Consider the following 25,567-nt stretch of genomic DNA (forward strand, 5'->3'; position numbering starts at 1 on the left):
CAGGACCGACCTGTCAACACATGTATCATCTGTATGCAGCAGTGGTTCAGTTACTGCCAATCGAACCTGTGCGAAAATGCTCTCAGAATACCATTGGAGTTAGCCCGGTCGCTACGCAACAGGGATGTGCACCGCTAACGCATAGTCGCGAAAAAAGAATCTACGCGAGCCTCAGCAAAAATCCCCGACGCGCTGCAGTGTCGTGGCAGCCCCAATAACATTCTGAATACATTGTTTAACTGACCATGCAGGGCATTGTACTGCTTTTTCTCATAGTCGACCCACATACTGCTCGTGTAAAATGAGATGCAGTAAGCTTTGAAGAGTGTAATTTTTACTAGCACGATATAGAGAGCAAATCTGCGGATGATCATATTTGCCGTAACAGGCAACCCCTGCGCCCCTTTCGATATCTGCATCATCCTTCAGGTTAAAGGTACGTGCCCTAGGTTTTTAAATTAATCCACACTCGTCAGTGTCGTCCCATACAATTTGATTGTCATAATGATGGATGGAAGTGGTTTCCTTCACCTGAAAGACCATGCACTCGCTTTTTTTTACGTGATAGATCAGACCATGACTGCGTGCATAGTTTTCACATATTCCTAGCAGTTTCCTCAGACAGACGTACTCAACAGCACCATGTAATCTGCGTAACTGATACTATTTAAACAGATTCCGTCAATATGATAACCGACACGTGCGATCGCCTATCAGTCCATTGATGTAAAGGGTGAAGAGTTTAGACGAGGCTAGACCGCCCTGCCTCACCTCACACACCAACCTATACGATCTAGATAAGCCTTTCGACCATCGCACGACATTGATCTGGTTCCGATACCAAAATGTGAAGGTTTTTATGAGCCCGTCCGGCATACCCGTGTTCCTTGGTTTTTGCCACATGATATCATAATTAACCATATCAAATGCCTTGGACAAATCGAGAAAGCAAGCACAGACCGGCGTTTGTTGCATTATGAACGATCTGGACAAAACGCGAATTAGCTATTTCCTCCATCAAACAGCGACATATTGTGTTGAACAACAATATAATATATTATGTTAATCATGAATCATTATCATTTAGAACTTATCTGAAGTTTTATGCGGATGTGTAATGACGCGCAATTTTTAGACAAATAACAATGTTGTTTGTATTTTAATAAGTTATTTATTCAAAAAAATGTGTGCAAACTATTAACACTGAGTGAATTTGAAGTGAATTTATATTGTAAACATCGGCTTACGTTTAAGCTAACATTTCTTTAAAAGGTAATGTATATAATGTAACAGAGGCAAAACTTTCGAACGCCAGCCATTTATAATTTTATATTATATTTTATGTATAGATACTTCTTGCCTCGCGATCACACAACTCATTGTGTGCTAGTGTTAGGATCACCTTGTGGCGTTTTTACTGCTGTAAATCTATTCAATCATTAATTATTAAAAATAAAACTTTAAACTACCGATCTGCTTTGAAACAATTATTCATCCAACTTATTCTCAGTTTTTAACCACCGAAAGAAACAATCATGTGCGAATAATCAGTTAATTTTAAGTCGCTGCCACGAAGAGATAATTCCAGTAGGTTTTTAAAATAACCTACTAATTAAGGTGTTTAATAATTGCTGGGGGGGCGGCGTCGTGTCGTCTTCTTCCCTCAAATATCTGCGAAGGGAACGATGAGCAGTCCATGTGTCAACTTGTAAACGGGTGCTGCTAGTGGTGCCAGGTCGACCTGTTAGGTAGTTAATAAATTAGTATATATGTTCGATGCGATTACTATTTATGACAGTTATCAAGTTCACGAAGCATCCTTACACAAACAATGAATAATTCAAGCTCTAAAGGTTGATGCATCCGATGTAGGATAATTTATATGTATACAGTTTATTCTTTATTATCTTTTTATGAAATATTTGCACTTTTAACTTTCAACACTATTCATTTTTGGATGCAGCACCTTACAAACTAATTTGTAATGTATATTGTAATTACTATTGTAAAATACTCGGTTTGATTGGAAAGAGTGGCCGTTAAGCTCAAATTTTTCCGAACGTAGTTAGATTTAGTAATTAAAAAGAAATTTTTAATGTGACGATTCAAAAGCGCCTAGCTTAAACCTAATTGAGTAAAGTTTATTTGACTTTGACTTAAGTATAATTAAGAAATAAAAATATATTTGTTATTAATTGTTTTCCGGTAAAAAAAGCGATGTTGTGGCAAATAGGAGTCGTGGTCCTGGTAATTCTACTGATTAAAAACTTCCTGCACCATGAGCAGTCCTCACTATCCAAGCTTCCTGGTCCTCCAAAACTGCCAATTTTTGGAGATGCCCTTAGCTTCATTTGGCTTACACAAGGTAAGAAAATTCAATTGCTTATTTGTATAGGTATTGGGAGGAATTCGTTATCCATATATAAGTCTGTGACATCTATACATGGACGTACCTACAGTGGGGCAATGTGGCTCATCTGCCCGCAGCTAATAATAGAAGTTTTAGAAGGAAAAATGATATTATATGCAGCGACTCATATTTAGCCTGTTGGACACATAACATTGACTGCACCCTTCACCAGGTAGCCCTATTATTTTGCTCACTGTAATAGTTCTATAAACCATTTTAGAGACGGCTAAATAATGGTATCAAGGAAATAGGGCAATTTGACAAAATGAACTACCAACGATTCTCGATACAACAGTTCATAAATGAGCCAATAATATTCTCAAATGATTAAAACCTCTATCGGTATTGTATTTTCTAAAGTGACAGATATTAAAACCGCCCGTTTTTTGCAAATGAATTTAATAGAAAATAGCCGCGGGAATCATTTCAATATATACTCGCTCCTTCTCTCTCCCACCGCCCACACACCGCACCAAACCGCCAACGGTGATTCTGAATCTGATTGTGTGGGTGAACAAAACTATCTAATAACTTCTGAACTAAAATATAAATAAATAAATGTAAATTAATTGGTTGCCTATGTACACAATAACTAACCAAACTAATATAAATGTATTTTTTCAGAGCAAATGTTTAAAAAGCTAGTACAGTTGCAATACCTATATGGACACAGAGTCGTAGTAAAAATATTCAATAAATATGTTTTACAACTATATGACCCGAAGGATATCGAGGTGAGTGGCATATAATACAGTACTCGAATTATTGAAGAACTGTTTTCGTAAAGGTAAATCCAGGTTGCTCTTCACAAATCTGACTTCGGCAAAGTAAGTAAACAATTTATAAGTAGAAAATCTTTGTAATATATAGCCGACATAAGACAGAAGAGATGGTGCGGCGGGGGCGATATGAAGAAAGTGGCAAAACACTTGATATTGATCACGGATTATGTATTAAAATACAATTTGAAATGCGGGCTTCAGAAATCTTCGATGTCTCATACAGAGGTGTTGCAGTTGCTCATAGGCGGCGAATCTTCACATTCCATCAGGACTGCTTGTCTCCTGTTGTATAAATAAAAATGACATGATAAAATTCATTTGCTTTCAGATTATTCTGACACACACCAAAAATATTGCAAAGAACAAGCCATACGAGTTTATGACGCCTTGGCTCGGCACTGGCCTTTTGATTAGTTCAGGTACAATTTGGAATAAATCTAGTAAATAACAAATATAATGAATTTAGCCTAAAGTCGACAGGCCGTATCACTCGTCATGCTGGCATTAATTGGGACGCGACTTGCGTGGACACTCTGGCTCCTTCCAATATCCAAGTTACGTCAATTGGTGCCGGGGCTGTTGCTTCGACTGCCGAAGACCGCACGTCGCAAAAAAAGGCGGTCTCAATGATTCTTATCTTTGTGCCGTTTGGTGTCCAGACACTTGGCCCGTGGGGCCCAGAGGCTCGGAGAATGTACAAAGTACTATCTTCTCGCCTCAATAGGCAATCCAAGCGCTGGCAGCTATTTCGGTCAACGGATCAGCCTACCTACCCAACGTGGGAATGCTACCAGTATTCTTGGAACGCTTCCCAGTAGTGATAGTTTTAATTTTATGTAATCATTATATTGTATAGTTATAAGATTTGTTTTGTTTGAATAAAAATATAAAGACTCCCTTTAAGAGACTAAGAATATCTATTCTATAGCTTACATACTAAACTTGAGTGTAGACTTTATCAGCGACGGTTGAATGTTTTAATCATTTTCTTGATTTGGACAGGATCAAAATGGCATAAGCGTCGTAAAATATTGACACCAGCATTCCACTTTGATGTTCTTAAGAGCTTCGCGAGGGTTTTCGAGGAATCTAGCCGGGTGATGGTGAACGAGCTGATACAGCAGCTGCAGAATGGACACGATGTGCTAAATGTGATGCCCTTCATCAGTGATTTTACACTTAGTACTATTTGCGGTCAGTGAAGTTACTTTTACGAAAATAATATACAATTCAAATAGCTATAGACCAGGGTCGATAATGCTTTAAACCAAAAATAATAATAGTTGGATGAAACCCATTGGAAAAGGAAGCGAATATAACAAAAATGAAATGAAAAAAATTTTCGGGCGATCTGAGGTCGAGAAGTGGAAGTCGGGGGGAGATTAAGGGTAAAAACGGTTTATATCGATTTCCGGCGAAAGTAGAAGTACTATGAGAAAAAGTTGAATAGCAAAGTTATAGGTAATAAAAAGATCTACAAATTTATGTGAAAAATTCCCAAGTACTTTATTTTTATGTTTTCCAAAAAAATATCCACGAAATGTGTAGTTACCTTTTTATGTCCCAAATACACTGTAATTTATTGATTTGAAATATTTATTTTTTTCACATTATTTTGACTTAATATAAAACAACCCTAATTTTCAATCGAAAATACTCACGTCAAAATATCAGCTTTTTTCAAAAAATTCGGTGGGCTTTTTGTTCGTTGAAGTCTATACTTTTTGATGGTGTTAAAAATATACATTACTATGGTAGACGTTCTCAGAAAATGCATAAATGCGAAAGAAAATCGAATCTGATTTTTTTTACATTACAACTTGATTGATTTTGCTATTTATTAAAATTAACACTTTTCTTGCTTTTCTAATGGATTTCATCCTACTTTTTTTTCACTTTTTATTATTTTTAAAGGCTTCAGCACTGGTCTGCTACGTGGGTGACACTGAATGCTTTTTGAACTAGCCACTTGGAAACAATATAAATTACAAAAATATGCTTAAGCTTTGAAAATGGAACTCTAAGCGAATTATAGAGAATTTACTTCATTCATTTGTCATTAGTTTTATAATTTGCCGGCAAATTGAAAACTGTCTGTGAAACAGACAATATTCAATTTACCGCTTGATAAATTTAACCCGATGAAACTTACATGTAAAGATTTTTTAAGACGTTCCTTTTCATTTAACGGCCGTCCCCAATATTCAGTCTATCTCCGGTTGTGGCCTACTTGAGATAAAAATCGTAACTATCGTTGACTTTTATGTCCCAATAAATTTATCGACGGTAACTCACCTTATCCGTAGCTTACCGGCGATGGAAGTTTGTATGGAAATTGTAATTCACGCGTCCCAATATAAGGCGATAAGAATGACTTATCGGGTATATTTGGACAGCTTCAGATTATTGACAGCAAATTACTGACAGTAGAAGGTAGTAATTTATCTCTATCTGTAGATAGTATATTGGGAACGGCCGTAAGTCAACAAGAAAGTTATGATAGACTACGTTTTTTCTTTAACGATGAAGTTTAATGAGTTCGCACTAATCTCACCTACAACCACCGATACAACCGCGGAACGTAATTCATTTCATCTCGAGTTAAGGACGAGTGGAAAAAAGCAAAAAAGAAAAAAAAAAAGGAAAACACCGAAAAGTAAACAACGAAAAACAGTTTAATACTTCGACAAGTTAAAATTACAGTTTGAAGTTTTGTAAACAAAAAGCTATAGTGCCGGAAAGAATAACTTACTCCCGGCTAATCACATGGAAAGGTCTACTTTATAAGCTTGTCGCTTTGTGTACTATGTCTTAAAGTATATTTACTTACAGAAACTGCAATGGGAACAAACTTAAATAGTGATAAAATTGACGCAAATAGATTGGAATACAAGCAATCCATTCTAGACATCGGAACTCTAATTATGATACGTTTAACAAGATTTTGGTTGCATCCCGCATTAATATTTAATAATCTACCGATTGGGAAAAGATTTAAGAAATGTCTTCAAGATAATAATTCATTTACGGACAGAGTTATAGAAGAGAGAAGGAAGAAAAGGAGAGACACAGAAGTAGAGGTTAATGGTGGTAGAAGAAGAATGATGTTGCTTGACCTATTACTTGATGCTGAAAGTAAAGGTGAAATCGATTTAAGCGGGATAAAGGAAGAAGTGAATACGTTTATGTTTGAGGTAAGTGTTACTATTTTTGTGAGACAGAATAATAAAGGAGCACGTGTGTGTTGCCAGTGATGATGGTCGCTAACTGTGGGCCTTATGAGGAAGCTTATTGTCGCTCAGCGGGCAATGGAGAGGACTTTACTCGGAGTTTCCCTGCGAGATCGGAGAAATAAGTTGATCCTGTAGGGGAACTAAAGTCACCGACATAGCCCAAATGATTGCGAAACTGAAGTGGCAGTGGGCAGGGCACATAGCTCGATGGACAGATTGTTGTTGGGGCAGTAAGGTCCTGGAATGGCGACCACATACCGGAAGACGTAGTGTTGGTAGGACACCCCCCACAAGATGGACCGCCAATCTGGCCAAGTTCAAATTCAAATATTTTTATTCAAAATAGGATGTGACATCACCTGAGAAGAATGGGTGCAACAAACCCAGCGGGCTTTTTTTCCATCAAAAAAATATGTATACAAAGTAATATTGTACAATTAAACTTATTATTTAATAGCCTAAGGGCGGTCGCGTTATTCACAATCTATGGAATCATTAAGAAAGTCACTTATGTTATAGTAACCTTACCCACATTTTCTGGGATCTTGTTGTAAAAGCATATACATCGCCCCACAAAAGAATTAACTGACTCGCCTTTTTTTTTAATAAAAACAAACTTAGCCGAGTAGTCGGCATATCAAGTTTAGGTTTGTTCCTCATGTTAACATTATAATTGTCACAATTTCTAGCAAATTCCTCAATGTGCTTATGAACATATAGAACATTATCAAGAATATATTATTGAGAAGCAACAGTCAATATGTTTATTTCTTTAAATTTTTCTCTAAATGATTCTTTACGACCTAGGTTATAAATAGCGCGAATAGCCCTCTTCTGGAGCACATAAAAATATTCGCATCTACATTTTTGACATTTGACGCGGTAAATTTAATATATTTAATTTTATGACTATTTAACAGCAAGTTACTGGCGCTGACGATGTCAGATAGAGCATTGTTTACTTTGTCATATGAAACTTGGCTACTTTTTACTTTGAATATGGAATGATACTGGGAAATAATAAAAGTAGACTAAGTCTCCAACTAATATTTTTATTGAACTCTGTGTCTTCGCCCTGGTTAAAAATATTGATTGAAAAGGATTAAAAATGATGAAATTGGAATACTTTTGAATACTTTCAATTCTCTTTCATGTATATATAGATATACAGTTTACATGGGATGACTGATTCCCAATACTTTTCAATCAATATTTTTAATCAGGGAGTGTACGACACACATAATACTTAACAATTATTTAGATTATATATACACATATTAATAAATAACAACATTTACATTAAACACTGACAAAAACAAACAAAATAGCGTGGAGCACTGGCACAAATGAGTAATAGTCAGGTCAGCTGCTGCGAACTATAGGCGCCGCCCGACCGTCACGCGACATACAACACACAAACGAAAAAGTTTGAGACGATGTAATAAAAGTTTCACTTTAATAATATTCACACACTTTTACACATTTTGTAAACAAATTCAAAGTTGGTATAGAATTTGGTAGTAGACTGAAATACTCACATAAAACATAATAATAATATAGTAGTTCTTTATTAGTGACAAGGTGTGCAGTCCTTTTTATAGACTAAGAAAATTCAATCTTGACTGTATGAATCCTTATTTCTGAAGAAATTTATGTCAAAATAATAGGAACAAATTCCATAATTCTTACTATAATAGTCCGTATCCTTTACTTTCATTCAGAATCTGAACGCTTACAGTATGATCCATTTTTTCAATCTGAAAATTAATTACATAACAATTTTAGTTACATTAATAAACGAAAAAGCAAATATGCTTTGAAAAACTTAAATTAGATAAAAGAAGAATAACACTTACCGCTCAAAATCTCTAGGCATGCTGAAGAACACTTAGAATCTTTTTGAACTTTAAAATTCTTGCATCCATAAACAGCGCATATAATATTGTACCAAGAGCTTTTTGCGACATTTTATTAATATATTTCCGTTAATGATTGAAAACTTAAAAACCTACGATAATTAACACACCAGACTTTTAATTGCAACCGTATCGCATCAACCTGGGAAACTGTTACTTGCACAAGTGCTAGGACCTTGTGTAGATGGCGAGCTACCTCGCTGCAAACCTCAACCGCTTAAGTTTGACACACAGTTGTAGTACAATTATTATAATTGTTGTAATTAACTCCTGGCCATTGCATTGTCTGACACATTTTGTCCCATAAGATGGTCAACTCGACAAGGTCTGGTCCATATGATGATTAATTAGGCGTAGTTTAATTTATTAATTATTTTTTCCATGAATTTCAACTTGAATAATTTCAGGGTCACGACACCACAGCAATGGCGTTAACGTTTGGCTTGATGCTGTTAGCCGACCACGAGGAAGTGCAGGTAACTATAGCATTAACGAACTAGTCTACGAGTATGTCGCACTACGCGTGCTTAACATTATTTAACAGGAACAATTCATAAGTATTAGTAAAATGTATTGAATTGAAAAAGAAACACGCATAAGACAGCATTCATTAGCGAGTATACTACCGACGTTAGACATATTACAGGTTCCGAAAACGTGGTAGCAGATTCCTTATCACGAATAGAGACGATACACTGTCCTACCTCTATTAATTATGAGGAGTTGTCAGACGCTCAAGGTGCGGATGAGGAGCTGTCACACATCCATGACGTTAATAAGCGAACTCAATTCAAGAAAATAGTTATGCCCATGTGTAGCAAACCTATTTTCTGTGAAATATCGACGAACAACATTAGGCAGTACTTACCCCAGCATTTTCGTAGGTTAGCTTTTGACACAATACATAATTTAGGACATCCAGGCATACGCTCATCTAGAAAAATGGTGTCTAGTAAATTTTTTTGCCCATGTATGAATAGTGACATTGGGATTTGGTCTAAGAACTGTTTAGTAAGTCAACGCACAAAAGTAGTTAGACACACTAATTCAGCCGTGCAAGCTTTTCCATCTTGTGGTAGATTTGAACACGTGCACATAGATCTCGTTGGACCTCTTCCAATGACGTCAGAAGGATTCAGGTATTGCCTAACTATGATAGGCAGACGCACACACTGGCCGGAAGCCTCTTAAGGATATTACTGCGGAAACTGTAGCCATGTACGATGGTTGGATATCACGTTTCGGTTGTCCTCTAAGGATAACCAGAGTACAGGGACGCCAGTTTGAGAACGACTTATTTGTTAAGCTTATGGTGTTGCTGGGTATCAATAAAATCCGAACAACCCCATATCACCCACAAAGCAATGGCGCCATAGAAAGGTGGCATAGATGTTTAAAAGTTTCACTAACAGCGCGTTTAATTCAAAAATCATCGTCCTGGGTTGACGAATTATCAACCGTATTGTTAGGTCTTACAGCAGCTATTCGAACCGACTGTAAGCTTAGTGCAGCCGAGATGACGTTCGGTCAAACACTTCGCCTGCCGTCCGATATTTTTAATAAGGAGAAAATCACCACAGGTGATGCTACGTTCAAAAGTTGCGTGGCATTTTGAACGGCTTAAGACCTAATTCCAAGTCTCATAGTAATTCGTCATTTTTTGTTCATTCTGATCTGAAAGACTGTGAATATGTTTTCGTTCGTAACGAGGTACATAAACCATTAAAGCCAACGTATGATGGTCCGTACCGTGTGTTGAGTCGTAAATCTAAGGTGTATAAAGTTAAGTTTCCTAACAGAAGTGTTCAAATATCTATTGACCGATTGAAACCAGCATATTTCTTATCGAATTCAAGTGCGACAGTTACACATGACGATGAACATGACACCGACTTACGTACTATGACGACACGCTCAGGTCGTGTTACGCGGAGACCTGTACGTTTTGCTGATTTTAAGTTTTAAGAGTCCGTTGCACCAAAAATTTTTATTCTAATGTTTAAGCAATCGAATAACATTATAATGAAAACAATCTGACTAACAGAAATTAAAAAATTGGAGTTAAAAGTAATGTGGCTATATATATATATATATATATATATATATTTATTTATTTATTTAAAACATCACAAAATCCACAGAACTTAAAATAGGTTATAATAATACTATTTTGTAGGTTTTACATCTAAAAACGGATTTACAATATTTATAATATTTATTATATATTATGTATATATATAGCTATATATAATAGGTACTATGACTAATAACGGGACATAATTTGTGTTAGCTGGTATCCCCCGTAACTGCACACACACTAGCTTAAAGGTGCTTCACTTTTTAATATCACGGCGCGGAGTCCTTATATTTTTACTCAACCGTGACAGTCACTTTTATTTTGAATTAATGGCATTTGTTGTTTTTATTGTTCGCTCGAGAGAGCAGGCAAGGGAACTAAGTCATACAGCCTTTGAATGACATGTCACATGACACTCAAACCAAAACAAACAAAAGAGTCGAATATATGTTAAGGCGTGACAGCGTTTGCCTCCATTGTTTTTAGTATGCGTTTCAAACATTTTCAAGTCTAATTATTGATAGTTGCACCAGACTGTACTTACTCTAGAAAACTTATTGAAGTAGGCGTTACTTTGCGGAAATCCATAATTATCCAAATGTTTGGAGTTTTCTTTAGTGTTAATTCCGCCAATATTTGTCTTTTAAACAATCCGACACGTGTTTCGCCTCTACACGAGGCATCCTCAGGACATGTTGACTCGCCAAAATCTGGCACGAGAGTATATTGGCGGAATTAACACTAAAGAATACTAAAAACATTTGTTCTTACTCTACCTGTTTGGTTTTATCTCATAATATAAGATGTTGTGTGTATGTATATAAAATAATTTGTAGGATCTTATACACGATGAGTGCAAAAGTATATTTGGTGATTCAATGCGAACTGCAACTTTGAGCGATCTGGCTGAGATGAAGTATTTGGAGGCCACTATAAAAGAGATACTGAGGCTGTACCCGAGCGTGCCCTTAATTGGGAGGACAATTGAAGAAGATTTTATGTTGGGTAAGATAGTTTTCCATATATCATCGAACTATCGAGTAAAAATAAGCACAGGAATTTCTACAACGACTTGATGTCTGGGAATAGGTATGTAAGTACATATTTCTTTTTTCCCTACTATATACAGGGTTATTGGTAATTCGACCATTCCCGTTAGAAAGTGATAGGGGTGATTGTTTGCGATAATTTTAGAGTTATCAGGCTTTTTAGCTTTTTACAAAAAATTGCAACTTCAAAAATTTATTAAGGAAGGTGTCACTTCTGATTTATAAATACAATTAAAGGCTGGTTTTTTATCAATATTAAAACAACAATTATCCGTCCAAATTGAAAAATGCGAGCCAAAAAACGATATTACGTCAATATTCAGATTTTTAAATGCCTGAAAGACAAAATAATCGTTATGAAACTTGGCATGCAGGATAATATGACCGTTTTCTTCGCTCTCCTAAATTGTATATCAATTAGGAATATATTAAAAAAAAGGGAGTAGACGGGAAATTCATATTCGAACTAAACTCAAATCTGATCCGTTCCTTAAAATTTCCATAAAATTAGTTAATGGGTTATTAAATGTAGTTCCTATAACTATCAAGTCTTAGGAGTGGTAGTGCCATGTTGGGTCCTGACGGACACAACCGAATTGGGCCGGCACGCCCGGAGAAATACCACTCCCCCACTCGAAACCGGCGTGAAATAGCGGCTATGCCGCTGTGTTTCGTCCGGTGAGTGAGGTATCCGGAGGCCTACACCCCCCCCTCCCAAATACAAATGGCAGCACGGACTAAAAATAGACTACTCCAGGACGGTACCAGGCTATGCAGCCCTGGAGAATCCGTCCCTGGGTGTCCACAATTAGGGCCGGTACCTATTAGTGGTTGCCCAGGCTGCCCTGCGTATTCTGGAGGGGGCAAATCTGCGCTGACTCGGGGCAAACAGAGCAGGAGGCTCAAACCACCCTCCTCCACACCGTGGACTTTTGCAACATCAGGGGGCTTCGCTCAAATTTAAATGCCGTCCACTTTCATCTGGAGACGGCGAAGCCGGCCCAGCTCTTTTTAACCGAGACTCAGATATCCTCACTGGCTGATTCATCATACCTTTCATACCCGGCGTATAATTTGGAACAATCCTTTATACCACGGGCTGGCGTGTGCGATTACATCAGGGAGGATGTCTGTTCTCGACGCCTGAGTTTTCCTGAAGGAAAGGACCTATCCATCATCTGTCTGCGTGTAGACTGCGATGACCATCCGCGAATCTACGCATGCCTGTATAGGTCCCATAGCGGTAACGCAGAGACTGACCGGCTCCTCGAACATATCCAAATGGCTACAGATTCCGTGTTGGAGCAGATCCCCACTGCAGACATAGTGTTTCTTGGCAATTTTAACGCCCACCACGCCGAATGGCAATCTGCAAGCAAGAGATCTGTTCACGACTTCGCCTTAGCATATGGTCTGACGCAACTGGTTATTGCGCCAACGCGAATCCCAGAGGTGCAAGATCATACACCTTCACTGTTGGACCTTCTGTTGACCTCACATCCGGACGGCTACCTAGTTTCCGTTGACCCTCCTCTGGGATCGTCGGGCCATTGCCTGATCCGGAGCACCGTGCCGATCACGCACCTAACACGGCCCCGATTCTTAGGCTGTGGCCGCGTGTGGCACTATAGGTCAGCAGAGTGGGACGAGATGCGGTGCTTTTTTGCATCCTACCCGTGGAGGCAGATCTGTTTTTCGCTGGGAGATCCAGATGCCGCTGCTGACGCTGTTGCTGATGTGGTACTGTAAGGTATGGAACTCTTCATTCCATCCTCCTCTGTGCCCATCGGTGGCAGGTCCCAACCATGATTTGACCGCTCCTGCAAAATAGCCTCTCGCCGAAAGCAGGAGTACTATCAGGCTTGGGTCAATGCGGTGGTATCTAAGGATGTGAGTTCCAGCGAACTTGAAAAACACTTCAATCAATGGAGGCATCCAGGTCCTTCAAAAGAGTTATTGCTGACGCGAAGTCAAAGCACATTGGCAGAATTGGCGAGAGACTTGCACGCCTTCCCTCGGGAACTCGTGCGTTCTGGTCGCTCGCCAAGGCTGTCCAAGGAAACTTCTGCCAGCTAGCCATTCCGCCACTGCACAGGGATGATGACTCGCTAGCCCACGACGCGAAAGAGAAAGCTGATCTCCTGGGCTCCCTCTTCGCGTCCAACTCGACTCTGGATGACCAAGGTGCACCACCACCGCATATTCCGCGGTGCGAGTCATACATGCCGGAGGTAAAAATCCGGTATGGCGCCGTGCTTAAGGCGTTTCTCACCTTGGACATTCACAAATCGAGCGGGACATGTGCTCCGGAACTGGCGCCGGTCCTAACCCGTCTTTTCCGGCTCTCCTACTCATCAGGCGTAGTATGGAAGGCGGCTTTAGTGCACCCGATCCCTAAGAAAGGTGTACGCTCAGATCCGTCCAACTACCGCCCCATTGCCATTACCTCCATTTTCTCCAAAGTAATGGAGTCGATCATCAACCGCCAGCTCTTGGGATACCTAGAGGAGCACCGGCTGATGAGCGACTGCCAGTACGGTTTCCGTCAGGGTCGCCCAGCTGGTGATCTTCTTGCATACCTCACCCATAAATGGGCGCAAGCAGTTGAGTCGAAGGGAGAGGCGTTGGCTGTGAGTTTGGACATAGCGAAGGCCTTCGATCGGGTGTGGCATAAAGCGCTTATAGCGAAACTGCCATCCTATGGGCTTCCTGAGAAGTTGTGCAAATGGGTCACTAGCTTTTTGGCTGATCGGAGCATCAAGGTTGTTATCAACGGTGCATGCTCCGACTTAAAACCCATAAACGCTGGTGTCGCGCTAGGCTGCGTGCTGTCCCCTACGCTGTTTCTTCTGCATATCAATGATATGCTGCAAATCAGCAATATTCATTGCTATGCAGACGACAGCACAGGGTATGATTCGTACACCGGCCGTGCCATGTCCCGGGATAGCGTCGACGAGAACCGGAACAAACTTGTGTCTGAACTCGAGACTATGCTTTGCAAAGTCTCGGAATGGGGCCGACAAAATTTAGTCCAATTCAACCCCAAGAAGATACAAGTTTGTGCGTTCACCACTAAAAAGCCTCCCTTTGTCGCATCCCCTCGATTCGAGAACACTCCTCTTACTGCCACAGCCTGTATTGGCATACTTGGTGTCGACATATCGAGCGACGTTCAGTTCCGTGATAACTTGGAAGAGAAGGCCAAACTGGCCTCAAAAAAGCTTGGTGTACTCAGTAAGGCGAGACAGTACGTCACTAAAAGCCACCGCCTGCAACTTTATAAGGCGCAAATTCGGCCTCACATGGAGTACTGTTCTCACCTCTGGGCGGGTGCTCCCCAGTACCAGCTTCTTCCATTTGACCGCATACAACGAAGAGCGGCTCGAATCATCGACGATCAAGTCATCTCCGATCGGCTTGATTCTCTAGTATTGCGTAGAGATGTGGGTTCTCTCTGTATCTTCTACCGCATTTATCACGGGGAGTGCTCAGAGGAGTTGTTCGGGTTGATTCCAGCGGCCGAATTCCACCACCGGACATTACGTGCAAAGTACCATCCGCATCACGTAGACGTCTGGCATTCCACAACCGCGCGTTTTGTCCGAAATTTCTTGCCTCGCACAGCCACTTTGTGGAATCAACTACCGGCAGCGGTCTTCCCGAACAGATACGACTTAGGGACCTTCAAGAAAAAAGCATACTCCCACCTTAAAGGCCGGCAACACATTTCTTGACACACCTGTTGTTGCGGATGTCCATGGGCGGTTACCTCACCTCTCCCCATCCCGTGAGCCTCTTGCCCGTTTGCCCCCTCTCATATAAAAAAAATGTGGAAAATTTAATGATTTCTCTCTTGATTTGATTTAATTGTTATATGTTTTCGAAAAAATTTTTAAATTTTTCAGGTGACATCAAAGTGACAAAGGGTGTTGAAGTGATGCTCCACATCTACGACCTCCATCGTCGCGAGGATCTGTTCCCTGAGCCCGAGCAGTTCAGGCCTGAGCGGTTCCTGAGCGGGGAGAAGATGAACTTCACATTCATACCGTTCAGTGCTGGACCTAGAAACTGTATAGGCAAGTTATTTTTTATGAGAAAAAGTGACCAGACAAGCTAGTCGTGATGGTTAGTGTTAGTGTTATTAGATGGCGAGTTATACGCCCTGGCCATTTAAATACAGTGCCGCGCAGGACTCTTGTTAAACATAAAATCATGTCAGTCATTACGATGCATCACATTGAAACAAGAGATATTAAGTCACATTTGCCCAGTAATTTCACTGGCTACGGCGCCCTTCAGACCGAAATCACAAAATAGTGCTAACACACGACCTGTTTCACGACAGAAAGAGGCGCTGTATAAATTAGCCTTCCCTTAGGTTGAGTTTTCTGTTTATTGCTATATTTTAGCGTCCCTTACTTCTGTTAGAAGAACACAGAATCAAATACGTACGTCTGCATGCTCTTAACGTTATTAGAAAATCGAGCTTCTAACGGCTTTGAATTTCCAAACTCCAATTTGAGGTTATTTAGTATCTGGTTGTAATAAATATACACTGCCATTACAATATATCAATCAAAATGTGAAGACGAAGGTTTTCAACCAATGTGTATTGCCAGTGATGACTTACGGTACGCAGACGTGGTCGCTAACTATGGGCCTTATGAGAAAGCTCATGGTGGCTCAGAGGACAATGGAGAGGGCTAAGCTCGGAGTTTCCCTGCGAGATCGAATCAGAAATGAGGAGATCCGTAAGAGAACCAAAGTTACTGACATAGTCCAAATGATTGCGAAACTGAACTGGCAGTGGGCAGGGTACATAGTTCCACGGACAGATGGCCGTTGGGGTAGTAAAGTCCTCGAATGGCGACCACGTACCACAAGATGGACCGACAATCTGGTCAAGATCGCCGGAATACGTCGGATGAGACCAGCGCAGGACCGATCGCCATGGAAATCTTTGGGGGAGGCCTCTGTCCAGCAGTGGACGTCTTCCAGCTGATGATGATGACTATTATTATATTTACCCCCCCCCCCCATAATAACATACGGGGCGTAATATGTCGGACTCGAGTGTCCGCGTAAGCGGACGCCCCATACCGACTAAAACCTCCTCTGTGCTGTTAGCAGCCCTGGCTTTCACAGCGAAGTAGGACGTGGGCCGTGGAGGCCGCAAAGACTACGCAACAACAGTCGCGGGGCGTCTCCTAAGGAGACTCGAACCTCAGACCGGCTGTGTGCTTGTGGGAAGGAGAGAGAATGAAAATGAAAATGAAGATGAAAAGATGAGAAGAACACACTCGCCGGCGAGTGTGGTGATGTTTAGTGTAATGTAAGTAAGTGTGTATGTATGTGTTTCTGATTGTATGTATGTATGTTTGTATGTGTGTAAGTAGTGTAAATGTTAGTGTGCATGTATGTTTGTGTTTGTGTCTGTTTGTGGAGTGTGTTTGTGGTTGTGTAAGTGGTGTATGTCAGTCCGTCAGTCAGTCCGTGTGTTAGTGAGTGTAGTGAAACGATTACAGGACGAGGACTAACGTCTCGTCGGGTATCAAAACAATGTGTGGTGTATCTAGGGTGCGGGCCGCTGGCCATCGTCAGAGTGACGAGTGCCAGTGGTTTGCGGTGGTTGACCGCGCCTACGCCTGCGAAGGCGGTGTGTGCGTGTCTGTGTCGGTGTTTGTGTGGGTGTCGCGTTCGCGATGGTGATGTCGTCATCCGGATCTACCGTTACGTGTCTGGGACGTCTTATTGGGTTGAGACTATGGTGAAGGGGGGTGTACCCGCATGCCTTCCTAACCAAGATGTTGGGATGGTTAGGCGCCTTGTCAAAGAAGCGTCGCGAGATCTCTTTAAAGTGTTGAGCTATCGTCGGAAGCTCTAGGTCGCGGTGAAGGTCAACGTTTCGGATGAACCATGGGGCTCCGGTTGCCATGCGCGTGAATTTATTTTGAACTACTTGCAAACGACGTAAGTAGCTCGGTCGGGTGTGCGCGAAAACGACGCTTGCGTATGACAGTATGGGCCGTACGATGGTTTTGTACAGCGTCACTTTGTGTTTGAGCAGAAGTTTGCTTCGCCCACACACAAGTGGATAAAGGCGACTGAGGACAAATCGGGCTCTATTGCATACCGTATCAATATGTTTCTTGAAGTTCATATTGCTGTTGAACGTGACTCCTAAGTATTTGTAATCCTTCACCCACGGTATGGGTGTTTCATACAATTTAATGACGTCGGTCGGTCGTTTTTTAGCGCGGATGCTATTCGCGTTACCGAAGAGTACCGCTGTACTCTTGGTGGGGTTCACTTCAATCCGCCATTTTCTGAACCAGTTGCCTAGTTCATCGACGGCGGCTTGAAGTACCTTAATGTTCCTGCTCAAGGTTGAGCGGTTCAATAGAGCGCAGCCAAAGTAGAGTGCCGTATCGTCAGCGTACTGAGCGAGCTGGACACTCGGAAACTTGGGAATGTCGCTCGTGAAGAGCGAGAAAAGAGTGGGAGAGAGGACTGAACCCTGTGGCACGCCAGACCTGATGGGTCTGGGTGAGGATAGGGTGCCCTCTACTCGATATCGGAAGGAGCGATCAGTAAGGTAGGCTCGTATGATGCGCACGAGCCTGTCTGGCACTCCCAGTTGATACAGCTTGAATACTAAGCCGTTGTGCCATACCTTGTCGAATGCCTTCGCGACATCGAAAAACACGGCTGCCGTGGTAGCGTGAAGTTGACGCCGTACGAGAATGTACTCGGTGAGTCGGTGAGCCTGCTGGGGACACGAGTGAGCGGTTCTGAATCCGAACTGTATGTCGGATATCAGGTTGAGCTCCGCGATGTAATGATTAAGACGCGCGAGAATTAATCTTTCGTAAAGTTTCCCGATCGAGTTAATTAAGCTAATAGGCCTATAGCTACTCGGATTAGCTTTAGGTTTATTGGGTTTTGGGATACCGATAACAATGGAATCTTTCCATTGTTCGGGGAACGCGCTATTAGACAATAGAATATTAAAAATGGTAACCAATAAAGTAATAAGAGTCGAGGGTAGGATTTTAAGAACCCTATTGTTTATAGTGTCGAGCCCCGGGGCCTTCTTGGAGTGAAGCTCCTTAATGATTAGCTTCACCTCTTCGTAAGAGGTGGGTTTTATTACATCGCCTGAAGGGCTCAGAGCGGAGCGACGTTCAACTTCACGATCAACTTCGTCAACGTGTGTCGGGTCGGCTGCTGCATTTGGAGAGCATTGACTCTCGAGACTATCGGCGAGGCATTCAGCCTTCTCATCGTCATCGAGCGCCGGCTGCAGTCCCGGTCTGTCCAAAGGAGGCAAGACAGTGGGCGGCTCCTGTTTGAACGCGCGAGGCAGCTTCCAGAGGGCCACATGTGATGGCTTAAGGTTGCCGAGCAAGCGGTCCCAACGTTCGCCGCGGAGTTCCGCGATACGTTCCCGTACCACCCGCTGTAGGTAGCGGAGGTGGCGCCTATTCTCGACCGACGGACACCTGTTGTAAAGTCTAGTGGCTCTGTGCTTCTGTGTGAGTAAGTTCCTGACCTCCGGAGGCAGGTTTAGGCGATGCGGTTGCATCGTCGGAAACTGTGAGCCGTGTCGACCGAGTCGATGACGTCCGGTATAAGGTCAAGGTCGTCGGACTTGATAGTCTCGAGATCCTTTTCCAGCCGTTGCCAGTCGATCACTGTTTTCGTCGGTGGTTGAAAGTTAACCGGTGGGCCTAGAATTAGGACGACGGGCCGGTGGTCTGACTCTAATTCGTGAAAAACCTCGATTGAGTTTACATTGAGCGTTACGTTCTTAAGTAACGCAACGTCTAGAATGTCGGGTCGGTGCGCGACGTTATCCGGATAATGTGTTGGTTCGTCGGGTGCTATTACTGAAAAGTTCAGCGTGTCTGTCAGCGAATCTAATAAGATTCCGTTTCTATTTGTGGCTCTACTGTTCCAGCTGGAGTGTTTGGCATTAAGATCGCCACCCACTATGACTGCAGCCCCGTGGCCGAGTAATGCTTCTATATCTGTGTATAATACTTTTTTGTTGGGCGGAAGATAAGCTGAAATAACAGTGATCGGCTGGTGATTCGCCATACTGACCCGGATGGCAGAGGCCTCGATGTTAGTGAGGACCGGAGGATCTATAGGTATACAGTGTAGAGACCTTTTAAAATAAATGAGGGTGCCGCCCATACGGGTGGTGCGATCATTCCTGACTAAGTTATAATTAGCGATACGCGGATCGCGTATACGTGGTTTTAGAAATGTCTCTTGCACTAAGAATAGGTCTAATTGATGTTCGTGAGCGAACTCCTTCACCAAGTCTAGTTGAGGCTTAAGGCCTTGGGCGTTAAAATACGCTATACGGAGCGTATGTGGTTTAACCCGTCCGCTTACGTAATTAGGCATCGCGAATGTTATTTTTATACTTTAGCCCTATATCGGTGAGGGCACGGAATATTTTGCCGTTGTCTGCCATAACTTGCAGGAGCGACGGCGGGTCTTCCCGGACAGCATCGAGCCTGCTGGCCAGGGCTGTGATTTCATCAATGTCGAACATCTCTGACAGTTCGAACATGAATGCTGCCGCCTTTGTTACCTGTTGCCGCGGACGCGGGCGCCGGTGGCCTCGGTCGCGGGACCGACGCCGCCGGGCGGGACGCTAGCGGAGGCCGGAGGGGCGCAGGGGCCGCGAGAGTGGCCTCTGTGGCAGCGTTGGCAGCCGGAGGAGACCTCGCCCAGGCGTTTACCTTCGGAGGCGGCGCAGGTTTGAATGAACTCCACCTTCTCTGCTCTGCCTTGCGGCTGGCGGCGCCCTGGGTGACGCTTGTGTTTGGGTGCCTTGGGACACCCGCGATAGCTCGCGGGGTGCCCCTTCTCCCCGCACAAGACGCAGGCCGGGGGCTCCGCGCATTGCGCTGGTCGAGGGCACTCTGGCGTGCCGTGTTTCCCGAGGCACTTCACACACCTCGGGGTGTGTTCGCAATTGCGTGCCGAGTGCCCGTATAATTGGCATCTGTGACACTGACCGGGCCCCCCGCGGTTGCGAGGATCTTCGGTACGGATGCCCTGAAGGGAACAAACCGATTTAGTATTGAAAATTTCCTTTCCCTCTTGCGTGAGGTCGAGGACTACGAGAACCATGTTAAATGGTTGTTTGTTGGTGGTTCCGCGTATACGGTGCACCTCGTGTGCAGGGTAACCCTGCTCTTTGAGGTCCGACAGAATGTCGGCCTCGTCTAACTCTTTGGGGACGTTCCTAATAACGACCCTCAGACGCTTCTCCTCAGGCAGGGCGTACGTGTGGAAACCCACACTCAGCTCTCTAAGAAGAGATGTCAGGGCGCGGTGGTCCGCTACCTCTCTGGTAATTTGATGAGAGATTGGTACGCCCTCGCCTGGAAGGAGAGCGTCTTCGGGATCCTATTTTTGATGACTAACCATCGGCCTCGGTCCCCTATAAAAATAGGAGGCGGGCGCTTGGTCGGAGGCGGTACGCGGGCTTTAGCGGGCGCGGGCGCGGACGCGGGAGCGGAGCTAGTCGGGCTGATCGGGTGATCACTTTTCTCGGTTTGACCGAGGCCACGGAACTTGCGTCGGACGCATTACCTATCTCCATTTCAGATTCCCCGTCGGAACTCGAAACGTCAGATGACGATTTATATTTTTTGGATTTCGCTTTAATAGCGGCATCCACTGTCTCATCTATAGATTCCTTAATTAGCGGAGCGATCTTCTCCGTAAATAACTCATCTAGCAGGGCGCGTAGAAGGCCCTTGTCGGCAACAATTGGTGAAGCCATGGTTGTTATTAATTAGGTTAAGCGGGTGGCAACCCCCGCTGCCACCCGTCAGGCAGAGGGGGAATATAATAATAAAGTGGACAACTATTGTTTAGTTGTACACTTGCACATTAATAAAATACTATTAATAATAATAAAGTATGCAAAATGAAAAGAAATTAATAATAATAATAATTAAGCCTAAGACTTAGCTTTGCTGGATGTAGACTGGCTGGGCCGGAACCCCGATGCACGCTGTTCAGGCCCCCACGGAGAAGACACACACGGCACGATTTGCAACACTCACAACACACACGATTAGCGTGCAGAATCGCGAAACACAGCACAGGTGCTAACTAACACGATCGTAAAACCGGGTAAATAACACAGATAATAACTAAGCTACGTTCCGCGAAGGAACGTAACAGGTGCGAGACTCAAAGAGTCCCGAACAATAGCGCGCGATAACAATAGCTAGCCCAGGTGGCCTGAGCAGATAGTGCGATAACGCAGGTAATAAAAATATTCGAAGGAGGACAGATAACGCGGCACGTGTGCTCGCGTTGCCTGCCTGAATCGAACTCTGTATCTATGGTTTTAAACTTTTACATTATCAAATAAGAGTTCCAACTAAAAACATATTTAAATTATTAAAGAAGCCATTTTTAAATAAAACACTTTTGAATGATTAAAACTCGTATAATTGTAACTGTGTTTTTACATAAGATTTTTGCCTTAAATTTTCATTTTTATTATTATTTTAGCTACCCCGACGTTTCACGATCTTTTCAGATCTCGTTTTCAGGGGGACTGCCAATGACGTATTAGAACGTCATTATTATTATTATTATTTCTATGAGAGAATTTTTTGACGCACGGTTTGACAGTTCTGCTGTGAAACAATTTCATTACGACAGCAGGGTGCATATTTTACGAAGTAATTCTTGATGTTATGATATATTATTGACACATTCATAAAAAATCATTATTTTATTTATTATATACAGAACAACGTCTGTCGGGTCAGCTAGTACTTAGTAAAAATGTAACTTTTACACAAAAATCTAATGTAAAAACATAGTTACTATTATGTACACGCGTTTTAATTCTTTATAAGTGTTTTATTTTCATGTGTAACACTCGCGTTAATCAAAGAAAATACGAAGTTATTTTTGTTTGCTATTAATAAATAAAATAAATTTATTATAACGTTTTTTAATTTTTTAATGAATAATGGTCGATTAGAACCAGTGTGAGGCTCCTTTGCACAGGATGCCGGCTAGATTATGGGTACCACAGCGGCGCCTATTTCTGCAGTAATGAATAAGCATTACTGTGTTTCGGTCTAAAGGGCGCCGTAGTTAGTGAAATTACTGGGCAAATGAGACTTAACATCTTTTCTCAAGGTGACGAGCGCAATTGTAGTGCCGCTCAGAATTTTTGAGTTTTTCCAGAATTCTAAGCGGCACTGCATTGTGATGATGATGCATGAATGATGAGCTGAACGTCCCTCTCGTCTCGTCCCTTGTTATCATAGAAAAAAGGAAATATGTTTAATTCAAATTAATATAACAGATCTGTCAGTTGTAATATGGTTGTAATAAAGAACTTGTTAACATATTTACCAACGTGCGAATTCTAGTCACAGATATTTATTTCTCACGAATGTTACGTGTATATTCACTCCTATATTATGTTGTCAGCATTTTCCCCGAAAAACCCGTTATCAATCATCCTGCGTGCTCAGATCTGGTAAAATTTTTGTGACAGACTGGAAATGGGACGAGAACGAAGAAATATAAATAAGAAAGTACCTACTTCTGTTTGGATTCTTATGGAGGACAATTAATTTAACTGTAATCTCTTAACTTTGATTTATTTAACTTTATGAGGAGCACTTACAGACAATTGTGGCGCAATTGATAGATCCTTTGATTCTCATTATACAGGCCAAAAATAGGATAGATTTGATTTAAATACAGGGCTCACCACAATCAATGTATTTTCCTCTCACTCTTTGTATTTGTTGGATGCAATTACTTATCGTGACAGTAATCACGACCATCATGTTCACGAATCATCCTTACACATATAACGATTTCAAGCCCTAAAGGTTGATGCATCCAATATACGATAATTTAAATTTATGCAGTTCATTCTTTATTACGTTTAAAGAAATATTCGATATTTAAAACGCTTTTAACATTGAACAACTTTTGAGTTTCTTGTATGTTCTTCAAACAACTCTACTATTTCTGAACATATGGTAAATTCAGTAATTTAAACGAAATATTTATAGTGAAAATTCAAAGTCACTTAATTTAAATCTAATTGATTAAAGTTTAATTGACTTTGACTGTACTTGACTGTTTTGATATTTTTAAGGTTTGAGGTATTTTTTACTTTCCCTTATGAGAGTCCTGATGCATCTGTTTTTTTGTTTTTAATAATAAAATTTATTGCCTTGAACTTAATTTAAGTGCACAATATCAGCTTATTACAAACATACATTAAGACAAAAGGGAGTAGGCTCAGCTTATGCTGCTTGAAATAATATTTTCATGCGACGCTGGTTTTCAGCCATTCCCATCTCCCTAAGGTGTAAGTAAAGAGTAATGTAGTAAGATGTAGTAAGATGCATAGTAAAGAAGGCAAACTAATAACGATTACAATGCAGATCTAAACTTTTTCTAAATGTATCAACCACTGTATAAATTATGAGTGTATTTGTGAGTGTGTGTGTTGTATAAATATATGAGTGTGTGTCAATGTGTCAGTTTAAATGTAATATGAAACGAGTTGCAAATTTTATGGTTAAATCATGAAAAATATTTATTTAAGGGAAGTTCTTTCCATACACAATAATTGAAATTTTCAGCTTCCTGTTGTTTTTTTAACAATGCCACTTTATATTTACCCTTAAACTGATTTATATTTTTTATCATTCTAAGATGTGGTGGCAAATCATTCCAAATACGGGAAGCCATGAATTAGAAACTGGATCTAAATCTTGTTGTGTTGTAGTATGGTATATTTAATAAGTTTTGAGAGGCAAAACGTGTACATTTTAATTAGAACTCCCGCTCCAGTACAATTTTTCAAATAAATATTCTTTTTAATACACCATTGTTGGTTACTAGTGGGAAGTTTTTACAGTCCTCAAGCGGATTTCTGAAAACATGAAAGCATCACAGAGAATTCAATATTTAGGTACTATTTAAAACACAATTATATTAAAAGCTGTTCAGAACTGAATGTGTAAGTTAAGAGTTACGAGGATATAGGAATATTTGAATAATTTCAAGTTATGGCTTGTCTGCTATTATGATAATCATTAACTTATTAGTAAACACGTTAAAAAGTTAATACAAGATTAAAATAACTTCTCCCTGTCATGTAATTCTGTAGTGACAAAGGTAAGATTATGACAAATATTTTAAATTTGGATTAACTTTACTTCGCGTTAATTAATAACACAGTAAATATAAAAAATATTAAATATAAAATTATCAAAACAGCCATTATAACTACGTAAATCTTAATACTTCGCAAAATTTATATGAATTACGACTTTAAAATCTTATATTAAATTAAATAATGCTAATAGGTTTCAGATGGTCTAAATAAACATCATAATTAATTAAATTTACAATTGCTTATTGATTTACTGATCAGGGCAGCGCTTCGCGATGCAAGAGATGAAGTACATGCTGAGTGAGATGGTCCGACACTTCAAGTTATTCCCCACTGTCAAGAACTTCAAGCCAACCATGAAAGTAGACCTGGTCCTCAGAACCGATGATCCTATCCGCATTAAGTTAGCTCTGCGATAAAGAAATACTGCTCATTGGGATCCTAGACCTATATAATAATAATAATGTATGTATAGTATTTGATAATAAATATGTATCTACCTATAATAAGGAATGCTTTATCTACATTCACTCAGCAGAATGTGTATTTATTTATTTTATTTAGAGTTTTATTTCCTTACATCCATACTCTTGCGAGTAGATATTTGCTTATAAATTTTTATTTTGTAGTTTATATTACATATTAAAACAAGCGTAGCAACGCTTCGACGTATATGACGGAAGTTGTCAAATTTCATATCGTGCAGCAACGTAAATGACGAGAGTTGTCAAACTTTAAGACATTGTTAATTTCAACAGCTCTGTCAGCAATACTCGTAGCTCAGGGGAAAAGTGTTTACTTTAGACGCTGTAGACCCGGGTTCGATACACCTACCAGTGTATGGAATTTTTTGGGTTTTGTAAAGTTAATGGAAATATCTAGTAAGTTCAAGACCA

The 25,567-nt window shown here is 41.0% G+C and overlaps 1 protein-coding gene across 2 annotated transcripts; it reads left to right on the forward strand.

The window, feature by feature from the left end:
- Nucleotides 1-1,103: 1,103 nt before the first annotated feature.
- Nucleotides 1,104-25,230, forward strand: LOC126965294 (cytochrome P450 4C1-like). 2 transcript variants are annotated; one of them, XM_050808813.1, is made up of 10 exons: nt 1,104-1,272; nt 2,216-2,365; nt 3,035-3,144; nt 3,521-3,611; nt 4,195-4,386; nt 6,025-6,386; nt 8,749-8,817; nt 11,255-11,423; nt 15,376-15,546; nt 24,933-25,230. In XM_050808813.1, exons 2-10 carry the CDS (start codon nt 2,218-2,220, stop codon nt 25,088-25,090), a joined length of 1,470 nt encoding a protein of 489 aa, XP_050664770.1. In that variant the 5' UTR covers nt 1,104-1,272; nt 2,216-2,217; the 3' UTR covers nt 25,091-25,230. The 2 variants fall into 2 exon arrangements, with proteins under 2 accessions (XP_050664770.1, XP_050664771.1); XM_050808814.1 differs by having other exon boundaries at nt 24,938-25,230.
- The last annotated feature ends 337 nt before the right edge of the window (nt 25,231-25,567 follow it).

This window comes from Leptidea sinapis, chromosome 7 (assembly GCF_905404315.1).
Source record: "Leptidea sinapis chromosome 7, ilLepSina1.1, whole genome shotgun sequence".
Taxonomy (NCBI): domain Eukaryota; kingdom Metazoa; phylum Arthropoda; class Insecta; order Lepidoptera; family Pieridae; genus Leptidea; species Leptidea sinapis.

Bases quoted from the DNA above. Each gene is read 5' to 3' on its own strand.
- LOC126965294 (XM_050808813.1), top strand. From the start codon at position 2,218: ATGTTGTGGCAAATAGGAGTCGTGGTCCTGGTAATTCTACTGATTAAA. The intron at 3,145-3,520 runs GTGAGTGGCATA...ATTTGCTTTCAG, and splicing joins ATGACCCGAAGGATATCGAG to ATTATTCTGACACACACCAA. The intron at 6,387-8,748 runs GTAAGTGTTACT...GAATAATTTCAG, and splicing joins TGAATACGTTTATGTTTGAG to GGTCACGACACCACAGCAAT.